The 22610-nt window shown below is 44.9% G+C and overlaps 1 protein-coding gene across 1 annotated transcript in view; it reads left to right on the plus strand.

Moving 5' to 3' along the window:
* The first annotated feature begins 6629 nt into the window (after positions 1-6629).
* LOC135909740 (cytochrome P450 3A6-like) overlaps positions 6630-22610 on the plus strand; it is a 54595-nt gene continuing 38614 nt past the window's right edge. Inside the window, exons 1-5 of the mRNA XM_065441801.2 lie at positions 6630-6806; positions 10423-10522; positions 13107-13159; positions 16393-16489; positions 18439-18564. Of these exons, the coding sequence (XP_065297873.1) occupies positions 6721-6806; positions 10423-10522; positions 13107-13159; positions 16393-16489; positions 18439-18564 (462 nt within the window). The 5' untranslated portion in view covers positions 6630-6720. The remainder of the gene's footprint in view (positions 6807-10422; positions 10523-13106; positions 13160-16392; positions 16490-18438; positions 18565-22610) is intronic.

Below are 22610 nucleotides of genomic sequence, written 5' to 3' on the forward strand. Positions count from 1 at the left end.
GTACATTTAGTGCAAACAAGTAAAAGTGGATGTATGGGAGATGGAAAATTGAGTACCTGTATTAACGAACTTGAGCAAATTAAGCAAAACAAAAATGATGTTGGGTGCCTCCCATTCAAGCGTTGGTTTGCCTAGAAGCAAAATAGGTTCTCATGACGTCAAGCATGCTTCTGTTTGTCACATTCGCCTTCTTTTGTAGCTTCACAAATTGCTTGCGCAGCTGAATGGACGTGACATTACATGACATGACAAAACTTTATTTGATACCGGAGGGACTGAGATCTTGGGAAGGCAAAGCCGAAGGCTCCCGAAGATCAAGTCGGTCGCTCCGCCCACGATGGGACCGGGAGATGAAGTCCCGCCGCAGTGTCGTGAGTCCTCTGGACATCCTGGAATTTAATAGGGAGATTTCTGCTCTTGAGGAATTCCTCCCATTGTTTCCGACGTTTCCTTCGTGTTGAAGTGAGAGATGCACGAAGGTCAATTCGCTTGCTGCTGCCGCGATTCCTCACTCCAGCCTTCTGACTCCGAGTTTCCGTGCTCATCGAGTGAGATGTGTACATGTTTACCTATGCGCGCGTGACACCGTGCTTATCAATTTAGTAAAGACACGTTGGTGGGCGAGTTGGTTTAAATCTATGATCGAGTTGGTAAGCGCGACTGAACAATGGCGTAGAAAGAAGCAGACATACGAACACAGCGCTGTCTCTATGTGTCTGTTTCTTCCTGCGTTCTCCTTCAGTCATGCTTACATATTCTATCATGATTAGTTTAGTTAGTAAGCGAATGTTTAAATGTTTATACGGTGGCTAAAACTACTATCCTTACTTCACAGAGCTATCCACTACTTTGGTATCGTAATTGGCATCGCCTCTCTACCCGTGTAGTGCAGCGGCACCGTGTAACTGCGACAACTGCTTTCGGCACTTGTTGCACCGGAAGGCAGCCCAGTGTCCTTTCCGAGCATTCCAACGTAATGTGACCACTTCATCTTGGCAAATTGGTTGGTCCGGGTTGAAACCCAGGTCCTTGCAAGTGCCCCAGTATTACGATGACGCCGTCATATCTGGCCTGGCGCGGAGGCCAGGTCTACCCACAGCGTACACCTGGTCGGAGCGAGCCGAAGCGATCGCACGAACTCTCCCCTCCACAGCCTAGTCACACCAGTCTTTGCTCGGAAAGCGTAATTTGCCTGCCATGCTCTCTCCGGGGGCAGGGGTCTTCGCCTATCTCGTCACACCACCAGTGCACTGCCTTTTAGAAAGGCCAAAATGACGCTGAAATTCTACGTTGCTAATGTAGGTAAACGAGTCCAGTCAGTCATACTGACGCTTGCTGCCACTGGATGCAATGACACAGGCTGCTGCTGCTGCCACCATGACCCCAAGTTCAACTCGAGGGAAGGGGGGTTTTTGATGTAGGAGTTAGAACGAGTTCACCTGTCAATGAAAACCATAGGTCACGCCCACGCGAAGAATGTTACTTGTGCACGCACCCACCACGGTTGGGCCACGTTCAACCTATTTGTTGGCAACAGCGACGCGGCGCTGAGCTAAGAGGCATCAACAATCTTGACCGCCGAAATGAAGAACGAACAACGCACTGTCATCTGTGCCATCGGTGAGGTACTGAGCACCACTATCAAACACAAAGCGTCGGCTGTCGCTGGCTCATGGATATATCTTTTCGCGCTGTGATGGCCCCACAGCACGGTTTTTTTGCCTGCATTGTGGCAGCGTAGTGCACAGCAATTAATTATCGACACGTCACTGTAGCTGTTTGCAAGGCGTCGATGCGCAGCGCTGGACCAGGGTGCTGAGGAGTGCGTAGTCTTCTCCAGCAACGACGTATCACAGCTGTCGTTTGAGATGGTTGCCCGGTCATCGGTGATGTATCGGAACCGCAGTGTTGCAAACATGGTCAACGTCTAGAATTGCTCGGTTTTTTAGACCCAGTGCAAGGGCACTTCCTCATCACAAGTACTGCGCACTAAACCGTTGCAACACCTTCCTCCACTCGAAATCTCATTTCATACCTGCACACTAGAGCCCTCACTTGCCAAAGTGCGATTGCCGCGGTGTCGTTACGATATCCATCTGCGATTGCCGTTCGCTCCAGCAGAGGCAATCGGCAAGCGCCTTGGAGTGCACACAATACTCAAATACTGCGTGCATGCGCACAGAGACTCCTTCACTAGGCAAGAGATGACAAGCGGTGAACTGTGTCGCTGGGCACCATGGTCTTCTCAATGCATCACGGAGGGTTTGCACACGCACATAGACTAGCACATTTTTATTGTGCTGCGTCACTACTCTGCAGGAAAGAAAACGCAGGAGCGGCCCCAGCTAGCCCGCATCAGGTAGTGTTTTTCGCAATGGAGCACTGGGACAGCTATGCAAAACATCAACGTTGCTATAACAACCACGCTCCTGAAGCTCTCGCTGCTGCTCTAGGCTACTGAAAAGTGAGATAAGTCTTTTTTTTTTCTTTTTTTACCGGGTCTTTCTCACAACGCGTTGTGTTCGCGAGACAAGCTAACATTGCTGTGTGGTGTGTAAACCTGCAAGTTGTTTCTAAGGTGCATGAGTGTGTGTGTCAGCCAGCAACAGAAACACTCAAATTACCATGGCGCAGGTCTTCGTCGTGTTCTTCAACGTGCCACGGAAATGCACAGGAGCGCGTCTGCTTCACTAAAACTGCAACAGAAGTATCGCGGCTTTGTTATGACGCGCATCGGTAGCACACACTTTTGGCGACTTCTAGCAATGCAATGTCAAAACTTGTGCCTATGCTGCGGCGAGCTGATTGGAGGCGCAAAGGGAGATGACACACCAACATAGCTGCACTTCCGGCTTCAAAAACGTGATGTTATGGCCTCTCCTATTTTGTGTTTTCCTCCAGAGTCACTAGGCACCCTAGGATACCGTACCGACATTTTTCAGGGACAGTCGTGGCTCCCGACTGTATGGCTAGAGTGTGGTTTTTCGTTGGTAAAGTGGCAGCACTTATAGCCTCGTTGAAGTGCCTCCGGTGAGCAGGCATGCCGCGCCACTGCGTTGCCATTCCCCTAATGGACAGTGAATGGTCGGATTATTGTCATGACTGACTTTATCGAGAATAGCATTGCAGCGCCTCTGGCGACTGTTAACTGTATGGACTCTCTCGTGCTTGCGACCCTCTAGAATTTGTGCGCTTGTATTCTTTCACGAGACGGTAGTTCAAGCCGTGTAAACTTTCGCCTCACTGTCTCCACTTGTGGAGACAGTGAGGAGAAATAATTTATTTGATTAATTAGCTTGATATCTGTTTGTAATCAGAATTTTACAGCATTCAGAACGAGAAAGACAAGCCTTAAGAAAAAGGTGCTTAGTATTTTGTTTGTTGTATTCTGACGTATTCGTTTGAGGTGAAGTGTAGGTGCTACAATGAGCCGCAGCTGCCCGGTTCGCTTGCTTCGAAGGATAGAACGATAATGCGCGAAAGCGGAAGCGCACCTTTGACGCACGCGAGAAATGCGTAGCAAGCGGCTCAAGGCAAGTGTACAGATAGACAGCGGGACAGTCACGGTGTTGTTTGATTGCGATAATAGGTTGATAACAATACGCGACGCTGGCGCATTTCACTGCACTAACTTCTGTGCTGGAAATGCGGAACAATGTGCCGAGCAAGGTACGCTCATGTTGACACACGCGGCTTTTTCTCGATAGCTTTTTTTTCTTTGCCTGCTTTTCTCGTGCGTTCCGTGCTATCTCCCTTGAGTGGTTTGGGTGCACGTTAAAGAACAGGTGGTCCCAATTTACGGAGACCACTATGGCATGCCTCATATTTGAATAGTGGTTTTGGCACATAATGCCCCGTAATCTAATCAAATTATTCGAATCTCTTTTTATTTCAATCTCCTGACGTCAAATTTACGTCACCAGTGAAGCGCACTCCTCCTTTATAGGACGTCACTTTTTTTCTATTTCAAAGCGAGTAGCACTGCCTGCATTAAGTAGATTTCCTTATCGAATTGGCTGACAAGAGGCGAAAAGGCCGCTCAAGTGGAGAGGGGTTCAATGGGGTCGAGACAGAACACTGACACTAGATAACAGGCTGAAGAGGGTAATGCTGGCGTCTGCGATAGTTGGCAGTGTGATGTCGCATACGTGCCGAAAGGGCTCGATAACATTATAGTGCCACGGAGAAATGTTTATTGTATGCAAATAAATGCCTGCTCGCGGCCACTCCCAGTAGCTAATGCCAGAGGAATCGGTGGGCAGCAGTCTTCTATTCTTTCCCAAAGGGGTAGTCTCCGGCTATTCAGAAAAAAATTCAGTTCAGTTTGACGTTATGAGTTTTTGCGGTTTTGGGACGTCGTTTGACAGACCGGCGAAATGGGTGCAGCCCGGAAACATTTGACCAATGGGAGAGCATTGTGACGAAAAAGGCACCGAATGAGATATAGTTATTCTTTCGTTAGGTGTGACCATGCATAGCCAGTGTGCACATATCTTATCAGAAGTGTGGTTTTCGCGGTTTTCGTGACGTCGCGTGAGAGACAGGTGAAGTAGGGATAGCCCGAAAGTGTTTTGACCGATCAATGAAGGGCAGATTGCGGAATTGCAATAGAAAAGTTTGTTATAGCTTTACGTTATAGCACCCCTGCATAGCATTCTCGGTCTCAGTGCAGTATCAGAAATGTCTCACGTACTTCAGGAATGGCTGAACGACCCAACATCATCCGATGTGGACACATTAGCGTAGCTTGCAACGGCCCTTGGACTCAAGATATTGCATGACGCGGACGAAACCAAGTCAAGAATGGACAGGACGGACATAAGCCCCCTAAGCTCTTTCCCGCTGTCTATCACGATCACAGCGGCAGCCACTCGAGAGCGAGGCGTTTGACTCGATGGCCGGCGACTACAAACGCGAGCCTGCAGCGGCACTACAAGCAAACCCGTACGCCTCGGGTGTCGTTGCCTACGCCGAGCTGGGGAGAGCCGGCCGTTCCTTTCCAGCAATCACGCAGATAGATTCATCATCATCATCATCATCATCATCATCATCATCAGCCTGGTTACGCCCACTGCAGGGCAAAGGCCTCTCCCATACTTCTCCAACTACCCCGGTCATGTACTAATTGTGGCCATGCCGTCCCAGCAAACTTCCTAATCTCATCCGCCCACCTAACTTTCTGCCGGCCCCTGCTACGCTTCCTTTCCCTTGGGATCCAGTCCGTAACCCTTAATGACCATCGGTTATCTTCCCTCCTCATTACATGTCCTGCCCACGCCCATTTCTTTTTCTTGATTTCAACTAAGATGCCATTAACTCGCGTTTGTTCCCTCACCCAATGTGCTCTTTTCTTATCCCTTAACGTTACACCTATCATTCTTCTTTCCATAGCTCGTTGCGTCGTCCTCAATTTGAGTAGAACCCTTTTTGTAAGCCTCCAGGTTTCTGCCCCGCAGATGAGTACTGGTAAGACACAGCTATTATATACTTTTCTTTTGAGGGATAATGGCAACCTGCTGTTCATGATCTGAGAATGCCTGCCAAACGCACCCCAGCCCATTCTTATTCTACTGATTATTTCCGTCTCATGATCCGGATCCGCCGTCACTACCTGCCCTAAGTAGATGTATTCCCTTACGACTTCCAGTGCCTCCCTGCCTATTGTAAATTGCTGTTCTCTTCCGAGACTGCTAAACATTACTTTAGTTTTCTGCAGATTAATTTTTAGACCCACTGTTCTGCTTTGCCTCTCCAGGTCAGTGAGCATGCATTGCAATTGGTCCCCTGAGTTACTAAGCAAGGCAATATCATCAGCGAATCGCAAGTTACTAAGGTATTCTCCATTAACTTTTATCACCAGTTGTTCCCAATCCAGGTCTATGAATACCTCCTGTAAACACGCTGTGAACAGCATTGGAGAGATCTTATCTCCCTGCCTGATGCCTTTCTTTATTGAGATTTTGTTGCTTGCTTTATGGAGGACTACGGTGGCTGTGGAGCCGCTATAGATATCTCTCAGTATGTTTACATAGATAGATAGATAGATTGCAATGCCTTAAACCGCGAGTCATCAATGACACGCAGCATAGACCCTGCGTTAGTGAGCTCGGATGCGTAACGCAGGGAAACACGGTGTGAACCATCTCGCCAACGTGCAAGCGAAGCAGGCGCGGTACGAGATCCGAGGGTGGCACACCTGAGGCCAATGCTGCACTCGCCTGTGGCTGGCACCGTCTACGAACACCTTCATCGAGAACGAACACTTGAGCGGCTAATGTAGCCTACGATAGAAAGTTGCATACATGTTCTTTGCACATGGACGCTTATTAGTTGAGAGTTTAGCATTTGTCCCTACTTTGTGCTGGCTTTAACGTGTGTCACTTTGTCGCGCAAGCTAACATGCATTTCAACGGAAACAAAAACGCCTAACTGATTACCCTTACTACGATACAGCGAACTCTAATGGATGCCGTAGAGTTATCGTACGTTTTCGTCTCGGCATTGTGGCCACTATGCGCTGCGTAGTAAGGTTGCCTGCGATAAAAGGAAACACGAAGCCCATTTCTGATTTGGAACGTGATCTCTGGCAAGGTCATATGCCGGAGTGAGGCGCACCTTATCAGAGTTATCTTTGTTAGAAGCCGTTGAGGTTGTTTCTCCCACGCAATCAGAATTTCTCCCACGAGCGTATTCCCGGCAAGACGGGCATTGGCCACGGCTATGGCGGCGTTGTTGAGCGTTTCGTGCGCTTTTCTTCTCGCGCTTGCTTTAGGCGCTTCCTACGGCCTGGTTCTCTGGTTGCTCCGGTAAGGACGTTTTTGTTTCCGTGTACCGTGACACGAATAACATGGTGGTAATGATGACGGTGAGCCTTTATTATATTGCTCGGTTGAACGCAGAAATAACTAGAAGAATGAATAAATCAACAAGAAAAGAGGTAAAACTTACAACGAGAGAATGCTGTGTGATTAGGAATTAATTGCCGATGAAGATATAATTCAATTACGAAAATAAAAGAACTCACCGAACGGTATAGAACGAAAAGGATGCGCAAGAAGTATTTTGGACAGTATGTTCCCTACGCTCTAGTGTATCCAGCCTTCCTATTCCAGTTCTGTCCTAGTACGCTTCGGTGCTCTGCGAACTTTTGAGTCATGTGCACTCGAGTTAAATATTTCCGTTTCTTTTACTCCATGACATGATGCTAGATAATCAAGCCAGAAGATACTGCTGCTGGGGCGCAGTGCGCGTTGAGACGGGGATACAAGTTTTTTTTTTCAGAAATTGCTGTCGATAGTATAAACTACAGGGAAGATGCGATAACTAAGCGAGTTAATTCTGTGTTTGTTTCAGAACAAAAGCAAATATTTCAAAATACCTTCAAGTAATATCCAGTCAAATCATTACGGAGATAACCTTCTTAAATTATAAATACCTTCTAAATACCTTCTTAAATTGACAGCAAGATTTATGCTAATTCGAAACATCCAGCCGGTCTTACAATGACGTTATAGCCGGTTCCAAGAAAAAGAAAATATACGACACTACTAAGTTCTCTAGCGCAATACATTGTGAACAGTTTGACCCAGAGAACTAATACTGAACCGTTGAACAGCCCGACTGCGCATTCCAGACCAGAAATATAATTTTTCTGCTAGCTTTTACACCATCTGCACTTGATTCGTGCTGTCTCAGTTCTGATTCCTTCCCCGTAAACCGCATAAAAAAATGTAACTTCCGCTTGCAAGTGTTTACTGCACGCACACGTTACCAGGGAAAAGCATGTAATATCTGAACCTCCAAATATGAGCACCAACACACAAACAATTTGAACGCCTTTAAGATTAGTGTTTGGGATGTCGTTATACAATTTTCACACCCTACTACAAGAATAAAGGTCGCTGGATAGTGATAACCTTTTATTTGATAAAGCAACAAAACATGTTTTTTCGTAAGTTATACGAGTAGTGACGGACATTTTTGCGAACGGGCAAGTGGCAATGCGTAGCACAGAAAGTTGCTGCAAATGGAACTGTTGTTAAACCAGCTCAAAATTCCACCAACGTGCTCCAGCCCTTCGTATTGAGTGCGAAGAGCTTTAATCTCTGCGACCCCCTCTTTCACTTTCTAGGTGCTCTGTTTGAACGGCACTTGTGCCATTGAAACATTGTTATTATTTTTATTGTACTATCATAAACGTTCTATTGACACCGCAAGCGAATTTTCCGCCCTCATCGTCGTGTGCCAACAACACCAAGTGGGATAAAATTTGTAAGTGATCGGCGTGCCACACGCCGCGATGCAAAGCTCAGCAAAGACGTGGTGACGATGCACTCTGTCTACTCGCGCACCCAATGTTGAAAGTAATGTGATCAAGCATACACTAGGGGAGGAGACCACGCGCCTTCTTATATGGCCCCGCCGAGGCTACTCATGGCTGTCCGCGCGGCGTATCTTCGAGGTGATCTGCAGCGGGCGCAATGTTTAGGGAGAGCCGAGATGGCTGGCTTCGGAATGTCCGCTGTTTTTTCCTTGCACCGAATTTTGTAGCTCGCTTACTAAAAATTTCGGCGACACGGTGTAACGAGCAACAGCACGATGCATACACCACCGGCTGCCGGCGCTCTTCGTAATGGCAGCGCTGTGACAGGAAGTGCTCGGGGTTAACTGATGAGATATGTCCGTGTTTTTCTTCCCACACGTGGAACATTCATGTTTATTTAATGAATAAACGAATCAGTATTACGATTTTGAGAGTCGATAAAACCAAATCCTTTCTTTGTGTGATTGCCTAGTACTTTTCTGTCAATGTCAACGCTTGCCTTTCGGAAAAAGCTGCCATTTTTTTTCCCTCACAATGATTCAGCTACGCACCACTCGTCGCGTCGTAACTCTGAGAGCTTATATCGTGGGTGCAGTTTACCTCAGTCTTTGGTAAGGTACTTTATTTACAGTAGATATCTATGACCCTTATTGAAAGTGCTCTTTACTGAAGGAAACTGACATATGGCAAGGGCAACATCAAGCTCCTAATTTTTAATAAATATGGACGCATATTTCTACAATACATGGGCAGAACACTGCCATGGCTCCCCTACAATAAACTACACAGTAAGAGATGCAATAATTTAAAAGTAAGAATTCCAGTCGTATTTCCACGCATATTTACGTTTTGTCAAGGGTGCAGACACGCGAGAAAGGCGCCGTCTTTGTCCGACGCTTGTGCGCGCGTGTGATTTGGAAGAGGGAAATGTGGGCACGGCGCCTACGTAATGCGGAGAAAGATATACGCTTCGCGCCGTTCGTCCGCAGCCTGTGACAATGCACACTACGCCAGAACCGACGCTTAACTTACCTCCAAACGTGGTCTGTCGGTATCGGCTCGGCCAAAACAGAGAAATCCTAATGGCGAAGCATATAATACAAGAAATTCGCTACAACAACGCGTCATTATTCGTTGGTCTATGAGCGCTAAAGCGGCATCTACACAAGCCACCGTCCCAGAGCTTCAGGCCAGGTTGCTTTTCGCCCCTTGACAAGAAACCTCTGGGTCAGACTTGTTTGTGAAGCGCAGGTAAAGCACAACTACGCAGTACGAGAAATTCGCTATGACGACGTGTCATAATTCATTGGACGGCGGCCGCTAAAGCGGCATCCACCTAAGCCGCCACGCCGCCGTTTATACCGGGTTATTTTCTTCGCATGCCAGCGGTTGTATGCACGCCAGCAAAAATCTGTTTTTCTAAGAAAGAGTCTGTCTCTCTCTCTTCTCATGGCAACAATCCTCCATATCAGGCGTGCTGGTGAAGCCTAGGTAAACAACTAGTGGAGAAGTCAAAGAGGGAAACGACATATTATATTGCAATATGATATAACAAAATAATTTACAATTGAAAAATAAAGCGGTCGAACACGTGATTTGAACTATGGATCCGCCATTCGCAAGTGCGGTGCCGTGACCTCTACGCCACAGAATACTTATCTTTTAACACCATGAAAATACCTCCAATGTCATTCGATCATTATTTACATTACATCTAGACGCACGCACGCACAACGCCCACGCACACACACACACACACACAAACACACATACACACACACACACACGCACACACACATACACACACACACACAAACACAAACACACGCGCGCGCGCACGCCCGCATGTGACACCAGGGTCAAAAAAGGATAGCGTACCTCAACCTTGTCTTGGCGCTTGCAAAACGACACGATGCACTGTCCTTGTAGGTATCTCTGATTTTTGTGTCTTTATTCACGGACGTGTTCCTAAATTGGTCCTTAAAGTAACGGAACACAGCTTTTTGCATCTTAAATGCGCCACTGCAGCTCTTGACCTTCCCCAAAGTTAAGCGCAGCGATAAGACACGTGGTCTTACCGCCGCTCTTGATTGTTGCAGTGAGCGTCGCAAATGCTTCGACGCTTTTCGAGGCACCGGGGTGCCCACAGTGCCGCTTCGAAACATCATCAATGGCAACTCGGACGAGTTCTGGAAGCAGGTATGTAAAAGTGAAATGAAGTAGACGTTGAATTGTATGAAGTGTTCTTTAATGGAGGCACTTTCTGTGATGTTATGTATGGAAAATACCGATGTACTAAAAAACAGCGATACTACGATGTGCAAAGTGCCAAACGACACCAAGCAACTGCGAGAGGCAAGCCCCATATCGCAATGACACATCACTCATTAAAAACGTTTGTCCGCCAATCGCGGTGGGCTTGAACAGCTTAAACTTTATATATTTACTGTATTCGCTTCAATGCTCCAAGAATGAAATTACTAGAGTATGGCCCAAAGTAAATGAGAATGTGATCCTTCAAAAAACTGACCTTATTCATATAGTAACCAATGTAAGGGAAATTCAGAACAACCACCATGCCTATCTACCCCAATATATGATTTCTTCCTTCCAGTCCATTGCCATAGCTTGAAACATTCTTTCTATGCCAGAGCTAATAGTTCTCGTGGTTTTAGTTTGAGCCACTACTATATATCCAACAGGTACGTTGTGCCCAGCGCACCTACTACAATTACGTTGATGTTGGATAATATGGCACATAAAACGACACATAAAACTTTGCAGCAGGGCAGATGTCTGTCGTTATGGCACATGTCTTGTCGTCTAGCCAGATGTGTCATTTTCTGTCGTGCGACTTTTCCCCGAAATGAATCTGAACTAAGTAGTCGAAAAACATGTGCTTATCAATGTATACTTACTAAAGATTTTCCTAAAATATCGCAAGGTCACTGCAATTTACTACTGCAACTTGCAGTGTTTTAATGGTAAAAACCTCGTATTTAAATTAATAACATCGTTATCTGTCTAATCAAAAGAAATTTGATACCCAGGCACGTTGCTTTCCGCGATGATTCCATACTGATTATTTCATATATTGGGGGGGGGGGGGGGGTATTAAGCAAACAGTTTAATTCTGGCCCAAACAATTTAGTTCTGGCCGATACCTCCACAACAGATATAATTCATCTCCCGTGCACAACAAAAGGGTGGCAAACGAATGTGTAGTGAGATGTGAGGAAGAAAAAAAAATCAGCACAGTGGATCGCTCTTGCGCTGTATCAGGGACAGCAGTTCGCCACAATACACAATGCACCGTGACTGCATAATTAGCTTGTTGGCAGGTCATGGGACACCGGGTTCTATTATGCGAGCACGAGTTTCGAATAGCAGAGGCGAAGTCATCGCAGTCATGCTACAGAATCAAAGAGCCCTCCAAGTCGGCAAAATGAATTATACCACATAAATTTGCTGAAGTAAGCTCAGTTCAAAGTTGTCAAGCTTTTCGACTGGTTTGTAGCCATTCAAGCTTTATTGAAGCCACCTATAGAATTTGTTATGCTGACAAGTAGGAAATACTGAAAGAACAAACGTCGTTATTGTCATCTTTCTAGATATCGCGTTAGCTACAAAGTGGATGCGAAAATTACTTTTATTTAGCATCTGAAGAAGCGCCGTGTGCTACGAAAGAGGTAGTATTGGACAGCACAGGATTAATTCTGCCCCCATGGGCGTCTTTATTTAGCAGGCGAAGCATGGTAAGCGAAAGTTCTTGCTTTGCAGGATCATCGGAAAGAGCCCTCCGCGGCCGGAAATGAAGCCCAGACGTGCTCAGCACAGGAATTGCTATAGATGCATAGCAACTTCAGTGGGTTACAAGAAAAGGACGTATATAATTAATGAGATTGCGACTAAATGATATGGATATGAATGTACGTATTTGAAGCGCGAATGAGAAAACAAGGAATTTAACTTCATTGTATCGTTGCCATTCAGAATTGCATTTGTCCTCGTGAATGTTCATATGGCATATAATGGTTTCCAGCAGGTACGGAAGCGAACACAAGTAAATAGAAACGGACAGGACAACGCTGGTTGTCCTGTCCAGCATTGAACAGTGGAACAGCGTTGTCCTGTCCGTTTCTACTTAAATTAGCTCGCGTCCGTACCTGCTGGAAACCATTATACATTCACCATGCACCAACTGGCCCCGCAAACTATTCTACAAAAAATTCGCATGAGGCTTTGTCAGTGGATATTCGTTAGCAAATTGAATTTTTCTAGTCGGATTTTGTAATTATTCTACGTGATTCGCATAAAAGTTCATTTCTTTTATTTCATCCGTGGTTGCGCAACATCATTCTGGCGCAAATGTCGATGTTTCAATTTTTCTTTGACATTCACGGCGTATTCTCCAATACCTTTGATGCGCATGCCATACCACAGACTGTTTCGCATTAACGCATATCATACAATTCTAATTTACTATAAACTGTGAGCTCAAAACACTTAGATGTAGAATGACCGCCTATCGTCGTGTGAAAGCGTAGTCACGGCGCGTGGCTCATTAAAAGTGCGAGTCATCTCCAAGTCGAGAGATCCCATGTCTTTTCATTTATAAGCTACTATCGCAGTTCTGACACAAGTGCATATATATAAAGTGAAATAAACTCAGCGATGCGAGGAAGGATAGAAACCGTATATTGCTCGAGTGTCCTGTTTTACTCATAACACCAATCCGCACTTCGAATAATGAATGCCAATGATGGAAGCATTTTCATTCTAGAATGTCATCAAAAACATGGACCAAGCGTGTCAAAAATACGGCGATGTCTTCGGGTAAGTTGGTACCGTTCGCTGACTCACGCCACTGAAAACCTCCGGGAGAAGTAGTGGGTCAGTGGTTTTCAGCGTAGATTTTACTGCGAGAATCTCTAGAACGAACTCAGACGCTACAATCGTTCAGCCGCCATCAGAACGATGGCTAGCAAATAGATTTCTCTAGTCTTTGTTCTTTTGGCTCTGGAGGTTCTTCTGACATCATTTTTTACGCTGAATCATTCTAAAATTTCAGGCACTGATAGTTTTATAAGCATAGAAAAGCAATTACTAAAAAAAGACGTGCGTAATTATTGAGCATTGTGGCGTTTCTGACGCAACACGTTTTGAGAAATGGTCAATTTGGAAAGTCATCGCGCCATCTGAAGTCATTAGAGCCAAGTTTAAGCAAATCCATGAGCTACCAATCATTCTCAATGCTCCTGAATTACCACGCTTAAGGTCTCCGTTAACACTAGCGTCACAGTTCCGTCTAGCAATGCTTGTGGGAAGCCCTATGGTTTTTCCCGCCTGCTCGGTGCGCCATATCTGGCGGCGCCAGCTGGGTGACGACGCAAACGCGTTTACTATGATAGGTCGCAACTCTTGTTAGTATTTCAAATATTTGGCACACACGCAAGGAGTTCGTAATCTCGGCTCCTTTTCTCTACAACTTCTGTGCCCATCTGGTGACGTTACTGGACACTCAAGTGGAGTTCTCAGCAACGACTGTTATCTTGCTACTTTTGCTAATCTTTAAGATACTGCCGATCGTTTTCTATACGCCGTTAACGAAAGAGCGTTTGCAGCGCCCCGAAAAAAATCTGTCAGAGTAGCTGATTGGTTCAACGCTGGTCAGCATCAGCATAACTACTAAGAATTCAGCGCACGTTTACGATCTTACCCTTAACACTTTGAAAAAGGTAGATTAGGGTTCTTTCACTTGGGGAACTATAGGAACCGCAGATTTCTGAACGCATGAAACAACAGAGACACTTGTTTACGAAAAACCTTGTTAAGAGAGTTCATAGTAAGCCGCCCCATGCAGACACCACTTGCTTCATGAGAATGGTAAAATAAGAGGTGCCAGAGATTAATAAGAGAAACCATGTCCGCTGCAGAAACTGCTTGTTTTATTTTCTTTCCCAAACTAAAAATTGTCTTTGAAAACAGATGATGTCTTTTTAGGTGTTCAAACGCAGCTGCCTAATATATGCCTACTTTTTTCCCAAAGTACACGCAAACGCCATTCTCGGCGCATAGTATCTCACTCCTGGCAAAATAATTGAAGAGTGTAGTAAATAACTTGTTGTCTGGTCCTTAATTAGAAATAGTAACGCTATATAGCTGGTTTCTAAATTTGTGCCCCAGCAGTGGTTGTGTCTGAATAAAAGAAAGGCATCTCGAAGGCTGTCCTTGCACTAACTATATGCACCCAAAGCATTTCCGCAGCCAGAAACACGTCATATGTGCTATATTTTGGACGCAAAGTATAATAAACGTAATAAGTCTATAGTTCTTCCTCCTGGTATCAGCTGGAGTAAAGATCTGCAGATGTGCGCGAGCAATCTACTCTCAATAACTGCAATGCAGACTCTAAAGTACATATGATCTTCGTTTCTCAAAGAGACGCGGCACGTTCATAAATAAGTTAGCCGACGTGGTTTCTTCTTCTAGCGTACATCATTCTGCCTCTCGGTTTATACCTCACGATTTGCATATATTTATTCACCTCGCTGTTGGTTGCTAGATCAGCCGTAGAGCGTGGCGTCAGCAAATAGTAGATCGTCCACGCACGATATTCTTTTCTGCGGTAGCATGGGTAGAGTTAAAGATTTGAGGATGCTTAAGCTTCGCCTCTAAGTGTGGAACGCGATGGCATTCAAATATCCCTGACTGCTTCTCACGCTTTTGGGCAACTGCAGCGTATGTAACAGTAATGTTTGCCGGAAAGCGCTCGCGGCGAACGCTATGCACGAAGGCGGGCTTTCTGGTAGAAACGCGGCCTCTTGCATACGCCGCTATGCGGTGGAGGCGAGCGCCACCGGGAACTGTTTCAAGGAAGCGGATGCACCACTCTGTGGACTCTGAGATATTTACGCGTGGGCGTGCATAATTGGCAGACGACGTCTCCGGTCTGTGCATTGTATAAGCGCTGGAAAAGGGGTTGGTTTGAGTTTTTGCGTAACAGAATTATGTTTTATAGTATATTCGAATGACAACTCGAGCGCTATCATGTCAGTAGGCTGTGTGCAATGGTAGTTTAGGATTTTTCCACGTATTTTAGCTTGAGATATTTAATGAGTTCAGTGAATTCCTTGCGTCACATGAATGGTCAGGGTATATATGGTGCGAAAGTCTCTTCATGCGAATGGTATCCCACGCCGGACGCCGGCGCCGGATTTTTTGCGACACGGGCTCTTTAACACTGCCGCGTTAAAATGTTTTGTGAAGCAAGTCTCGCACCGCTTCTTGCGGTGTCGGTTGGAGCAACCTTTGCAACATACACGCACTGAGTATGCTCCTATCGGCAACGAAAAAAAAAACATCCGCTGTCTGCTCACTGGCAATGAATTCCAGAAATCTCCTCTTTGGGCTAGTTTATGGGTATGTTGCGGAGTGCACAGCCCAGCGAATCACAGCAGCTGGTCGTGCCCCCGCGCTCTCTAGTGTCCGTATTCCTCAATATTAGGCGGGTGGTTCAAAATGTAAAACCTGTGATTTGCACTCTGTGAAACCAGCGTTCGAATCCACGTGAAGTCTTGCGCATTGTTCTTCCTTTCTTTATTTTGTCATGTATTTAGCGCAGCAACTTTCGGATGCTTGTGACACCCGCGCTAGCAGCGCTAACATGAAAATAATTATGGCCGTGACCTCATAACGTCTATTGTTGTACAAAGAACGTGCCGGGTCAGTGCGGATGCGGTGTATACATCGCATGTAGAGTTTCAGCGCCTTGCAATTTGTCTTAGCACACCTTTCGGAGGAGAATGCAGTCAGGCAGGAATACTGCTCGGGCACATGACGCGAACTTTAACTCGCGCGAGAAGTGAGGTAAAATGCGGTTGTCCGGAAACCACGTGTGCTTTCATTCTTGTGCCGCATCAGCGAGCATAGTGAAGCACTATATAGGTTGCGTTTCGACGTTAACTTTCGCTTCACAGTAAGTGATGTTACGTCAACGCAACTTGTCGTTATACCTGCACGAATGAATTGGACTTTCCTGACTGACCTTTATTTCATGCATCGTTTAGCTTCTTTCTAGGTGATACCCCGATTATGGTAGTGAAAGATCTGGCCATGATAAACGATATATTCATCAAGGACTCAAGCAAGTTTCCCGGCCGCGGGGTAAGTAGACGTCCAAAACAATGGGATCTATCGTTGATATATTTACTGACTCACCGCTTTACAATAATGGGCCGTTTATCCTGTGCAATATTGCTGTGTCGACTAAGATTGTTTTCTGCCCTATAATGAGGCACGGAATCGAGCCTAGCAGAAGCATTTGATTTTTTTTATATGCGTAATAGCGAGGATTTCTCATTGACAAGAAATTCACTATCGTCGAGAGTAAGGCGAGTGCACAACTAGAAAGTTGCCCAGACGTAAAGCATCAACCCGGCTCGGACTTCCATCGCTCGAATCAAATGTACTCGGGAGAAAAAAGAACGTTTGTTACATAATGCTAGAATCGGCGAAGTGAAACCGGGGATATTACCAAGGTAGCCTAGGGCATAAATCAACAATTAAGTCTCTAAGCTTGAAGAAAATTATCAAAATGAAAAATATGGAAAGATACCCTCAACAGAACGCTACACCTACCAGAGAACAACGTAATGTTTTACCAGATTGCAAATAACTCATGTGCTACTGCAAGCATTCACTGCAAGCATTCACTGCAAGCATTCACTGCAAGCATTCACTGCAACCACTGTTTCTATTAGTGCGAGTAGGCTTAAAGAGTCGAAAGCAAGAGAATGAAGTGCACTACTAACGCTTGTCCCTCAACATTGCTCATGTGTTGTAAATAGCGAAGTGTGCTATTTCAACTCGCATGAATGCGCTGCGACACAATCATAGGTCCGACAAGCTAGATAATGCTCGCCATGTGTTTTCTGGCATGGCTAAAATAATTGACGTTTTACCTGTGATGGAAGAATTATGCTCCATATAGTCGGTGCTATTAAAATAAAGCTTTTTTTAAGGGGAAAGCTACTTTCGGAACCGGCAATCTATCGTGAAGGAGGGTTAGAAGAGTGGCTTGTGGCAGGCGTTCATAACGAATGTTTCGAAACAGAATGGATGAAATTCATAAAGTCCTTGAGTAATTAAAAAACGTAAGCGTAGATATCGTCCTCTAGGGAACATTTGATCTTGAACTACTCTGCGTCTACAGTATCAGAAATTAAGATTCAAATATGCTCGTAGACACATCGGGCAATGTGCGAACCTCCGTGAAACGTCCTCTTCGGTTAACTTTTTGGTGTGCATTTTACCGAGGCCATCCCTAAGTGTCTTGCCGCACGCGCCTTCTGCGAGAAACGGCAATGCATTGCCATCACAGGGGAGAAGGTCTCGAGACTCATCCAAAGGCTTGTTGCTCGAATAGCACCAATACGTGCAGTTTCTGTGCGTCAAGAGCTACATACGTATGTTGTTCGGTATTGAAATTTCGCACACTGTAGCGCATGAAGTGGATAGAATATAAAGGTAATGAAAGACGCAAGCAGAATAAATTGTTTTAACTGAACTATGTAAAGGTAGTGTCACAAGGAAATGAAAGTACAGAAAGACAACTTGCTGCATGCAAACAAAGTGCAACACGCAAATCAAAGTACACAAAGACAACTTGCTGCCGGGGGCAGTCGACCCCATAACCTCCGCGACGCTTGACCGATTGAGCCATACCTTCTCCTCTTTCCTTGGCATCTCTGGCTATTAGTTTGATGAGGTTGTATAAAGAATTCAAGCACCTTTGTTCGAACGAAGGGACTTGAATTCTTGTCGAGGAGCACGAGCAGCATGAGCGAGGAGGGCATGGGGATCCCCACGCTCTCCTCGCTCATCTCGTAGCAAGGGGACTCAACTTGAGCAGCCTCGATGCCTTGAGGCAGCGTACGACAGACCGCTGACCCATTCTTTTGCCATCCCTTCACGTGCTGCGAACTGCCACTAAAACGGTTTTTGCAATGTGATATTTCCTGAATTTTGGGATCCTACTTTCTTGCGGGCGGCTACAATAGCAAAAAATTAAGACAAAGTTCCAAGCTGCTCAATACAACCTGCCTTTCCCGCAGCGCATGATGCACATCTACGAGATGGACCCTAACGTAGCCAAGTACATCGTCGTGTCCAAAGGTTCAGTTTGGAAGAGCGCACGAACCTCCATGTCGAAATTCTTCACTACATCGAAGCTGAAAGCGGTAAGTCGATGCACATGGGATCTGAACCCACTCTATCTGGATCCAAACGAAGTATACTTGAAATGTTAAATCTTTATCATAATGTTACATATCACGTTCACGTTCGTCAAAATTAAAAACAAACTGAACTTTTTTGTTGCTCCGGCAAGTCGTAATTTAAGAAATACATTGTAGGAAACATAACTACGTGGCGGCTTTGTTTTCACTGAAACTGTGTTTTGCCCTTTTCGTGCCGTGTGAAATGCAAGTACGAATCTGTTATAACATAACTTTTAATTTTGCAATATGAAGTATTGAAGAGCAAGGGTGATATTTTTAACAGGAATATCAGAGATGCGATAAATGAAGTTCATCTGGGTCACGGTCTTTTATGGTCCTTTGTTTAAGCTGCCCAGTTGAAAAACGCAACAGGAAATTTTAATCTGTCGTATTTTTAGACGTTCTCTTGCCTCACGTCCTTTAGTTTCTGATCAATATTTAATTAAAAATAGACAGGGACCTCTTTAGGGCTACGTGAGTTTGTTAGCGCAAAAACGTTTTCCACCCGGGGTTCGAACTCTCGACGTGAACACCCTGAACCCAGTACCTTAACACTGCACCTCGCCGAACTTTTTCTTTATTACATGGAAAACAAAACTTAAGATATATTACAAAGCGGACAGAACTACACACTCAAAACTCGGGCTAAAACACACATGCGTCGAACAAGTGCGTCCAGTCTGGCGGAGGTTCTGCGCAGCGTACGCAGTTCTCTCGTAAGTAGCACTTTCGCGAAAGAAAGTTTTTAGAGATTGCAGGCTTTCGGCATGGCGATCAGAGAGTCTACATTACCACATTCTGTACAATGCAAGTGTACAAACCAACTTAATTACCGGTGTCGGTGCTATCAGCATTGTCGGATTCAGAGAACGCATCATTGAATACCGCTCAAGAGGAAAGTACAGTGTACACCACCGATGTGATACTCATATACAATTTTAGAGCGTCGCAACCGAAAGCGCTTCTGTCGCGGCGTCAGAACTTACGTCGTTGGCATAGAAAGTGGCACATTTCTAACACCACGACAGAATGCGTCTGTCATTGCGACATCGAGTTCCTATTGCGACGTCAGAATCACTGTCGGGATAGAAAGTTGTGGTTTCGACTTCAGAACTCTTGTAGTCGTGACAGAATTTTTCTTTTGCGATGGCATAATTTTTCTCGTAACGTCAGAAATGTCTGGCGCAGCTACAAAAACATCAGGAACATCTGTCGTACGACAGAAATTTCTGTAGTCGCAACAGAAATGTCTGTAGTTGCGATTGATGTCTTTTTCTACAGCTTGGACATTCAGTTAGCCACAAAGACTCATGTCAGTAAACAGTATGCACATTTTCGCTCAACAATTAGGAAATGAAGACATTTACGAAATATAATTTATCTGAAATTAAATTCGAAACACGCACTTGATTTCTTCTGCAAGCCAGTGAAGTGTTTCTACTAACACATGAAAAACAGGAAGATGAATAGAATACAGGGTGCATTATTGTATACCTGGCAGATGTATATCGTCTAACTGGGACTTCATAATGCTATTTGAAGAAGCGCGAAGTTACTAGTACTAGTTATTTACGATAGATTACGCAATCACCTGCAAATAAACAAAGTTGAGAGAGAATGTTAGTGTTCAAGTCATTTAGTAAAATGTAAACAGCAGTGGTACGACCATGGAGCCTTGCGGCACGCCAGGTAAGACATGTGTCGCTAGTAACGCTGTCTCATTTGCAAAAACAAACTGAACGCGGTTAGTCGGCAAGGCTTCAATCCATGTATAAATATCAGGGTCGATATTAAGTACTTATAGTTTATGTAAAAGCAGGCAGTGTTTTTCCTTGTCAAAAGCATTAGCAAAATCAAGGAATACGCAGTTAGTAAGAAAACCAGAATCAACAGTGCTGTGCAAAGCATTACTGAAGAATACAAGTTGAGTGTCACACCAAAATGTCTTATGAACTCCGTGTTGAAATGGAGCAAAAAAATTATTGTTCTCAAGAAAGAGCTAAGATGTGAGTATAGGCCCTGTTCCATAATTTTGCATGGTACAGATGTAAGTGATACTGGTCTGTAATCACGAGGGTTAGACGTATGACCGGATTTATCAATCGTTATCACTTTCTCTATTTTACAATCTGTTGGTAGTGATCGAGTAGTAAGCGATTGGGTAAAAATGCATTCTAATATGATAGAAGAGTATTCCTTAGTATTCTTAAGATAGTTCGAGTTAATTTCGTCAGCACCACGAGAAGAAGAGGACGGTAATTTGCCGATGATAGCGCGAATACCAGAAGAGCTAAATGTCATAGTTTCCATCGTAGCATAGTTATATTGGCGGAGCAGTGGATAATCACGAACCATTGGTGATTGAATGGCGACAGTATGATTACAATACAACGAGGAAGAAATATTTACGTCGTTGGCAGACGCATGAGAATAACGACAAGTGATTAAAGTGATAAAACGAGCCTCACAATGGCCACAACATATGTTATATAAAATTACTTCATTAAGGCGGTGTGTCCCCATACTGCTCGATTGCTAATGGCAGTACTAATCATGTTATCTCCCGTAATATGCTCATTTGCTGCTGCTGCAGGTTTTTGGCAGTGGCGTAATAGTGGACACGCTTACTCCGCTGCCGAAAGTTTACACCAGTAGCCAAGTTAATCGAATAACACTTGCTTACTGCAATCCCTATGTGGTTGAGGTCAGCGCTTCCAGGTGAGTGTAAAGTGCAGGCCTCTCACTTTGCGCCTCCGCTATAGAGACTACCTCCACCCGTGCGGCAACCAGTGCACCAGTCCACCTGCGTCTGGCGCAATGCCGGACGTGGTAAAACTCTCTAATATATCATAGAGGTTTGGAAATACGAAACTTTATATAGAGATCCTGTAGGGGAAAGGCAATATAGCAATAGATGCAGTAAAATTTGTTGAAATGTAAAGTAAGCTAGCTCACCATTTGTCCGCGCTCCGTATCACAGGGAATGCCAATAAACATCACTATAATAATAATCATCATAACATTGCCGCACCCTCGCCAGCTTTTCTTCTCACCCAAAGCTTACGGCGCAAAGAGTGCGATACGATCTCATTGCACGGGGGTTTTAAAACGGCACATCACGGCGAAGGCACGAATTTGCCTGTAGTGTCCATAGCATTGGCATCGCAATAAAGCTCACTGAAATTAGAAGTCCCTGCAGTGATGCCATCATGTACGATACGTTGAATAGCCGACATGACTGCGTGTTTTGATTTCGGTTTGTACGCCAGTTGGTCACGCCAGGCAGGACAAAAGTGTGCGCGCATACTTTACATGAATGCCGGGATACATGAATGTCGGCAAGTAGAACAGGGTTTTGACACTTCTACACTCTGCAAATAAGCAGGATCCGGCGCCTCTCTTTCGTCGAATTTGGGTGAGATCGCATCTCAACCTTGGTAGTTTGTTGTTACCCACACTCGCTGTGCTCATAAGGCAAGTATAAATCTGCTGACGGCGTCTTCTGTGAATGCGGTTTAAGATGGGCACTCTGTTGGTAGCGCAACTAGCACTGCGACATCATCGAAGCCTTAGTGCAGCGACGTTACCATATGTAGGTATATTAAAATAATATTGAAATAATAATTTCACTACATACCTGCAGTCTATCTGCATAACAAAAATATAACTTAACATAAACTGTAATGACCTTCAGAAGAATCGTATCTTATAATAACCTACGGAACTTATTTTACCGAGTTAGATGAACATTGGTTTTGCATATTGGCAGCACTGGCTTCACATAGCCCACAATGCGCTCTTTATTTCCAACAAGTATAAGTTAGTTTCCTTGTTTATTTCCTCGAAGACACCAGTGAAAGCAATTGCATACTTCGTATACGCATAAATATTATGAAAAGGAGGGGGACCTTGTAACGGCTCGCAAACCTTCTTTTCAAGCTAGAAAAATACTTTTCGCCACACATTTCACTTAAGCAGCCAAGTTCCCACCGCATTTGAACTCCGAA

The sequence above is a fragment of the Dermacentor albipictus genome, chromosome 8 (assembly GCF_038994185.2).
Source record: "Dermacentor albipictus isolate Rhodes 1998 colony chromosome 8, USDA_Dalb.pri_finalv2, whole genome shotgun sequence".
Classification (NCBI taxonomy): Eukaryota; Metazoa; Arthropoda; class Arachnida; order Ixodida; family Ixodidae; genus Dermacentor; species Dermacentor albipictus.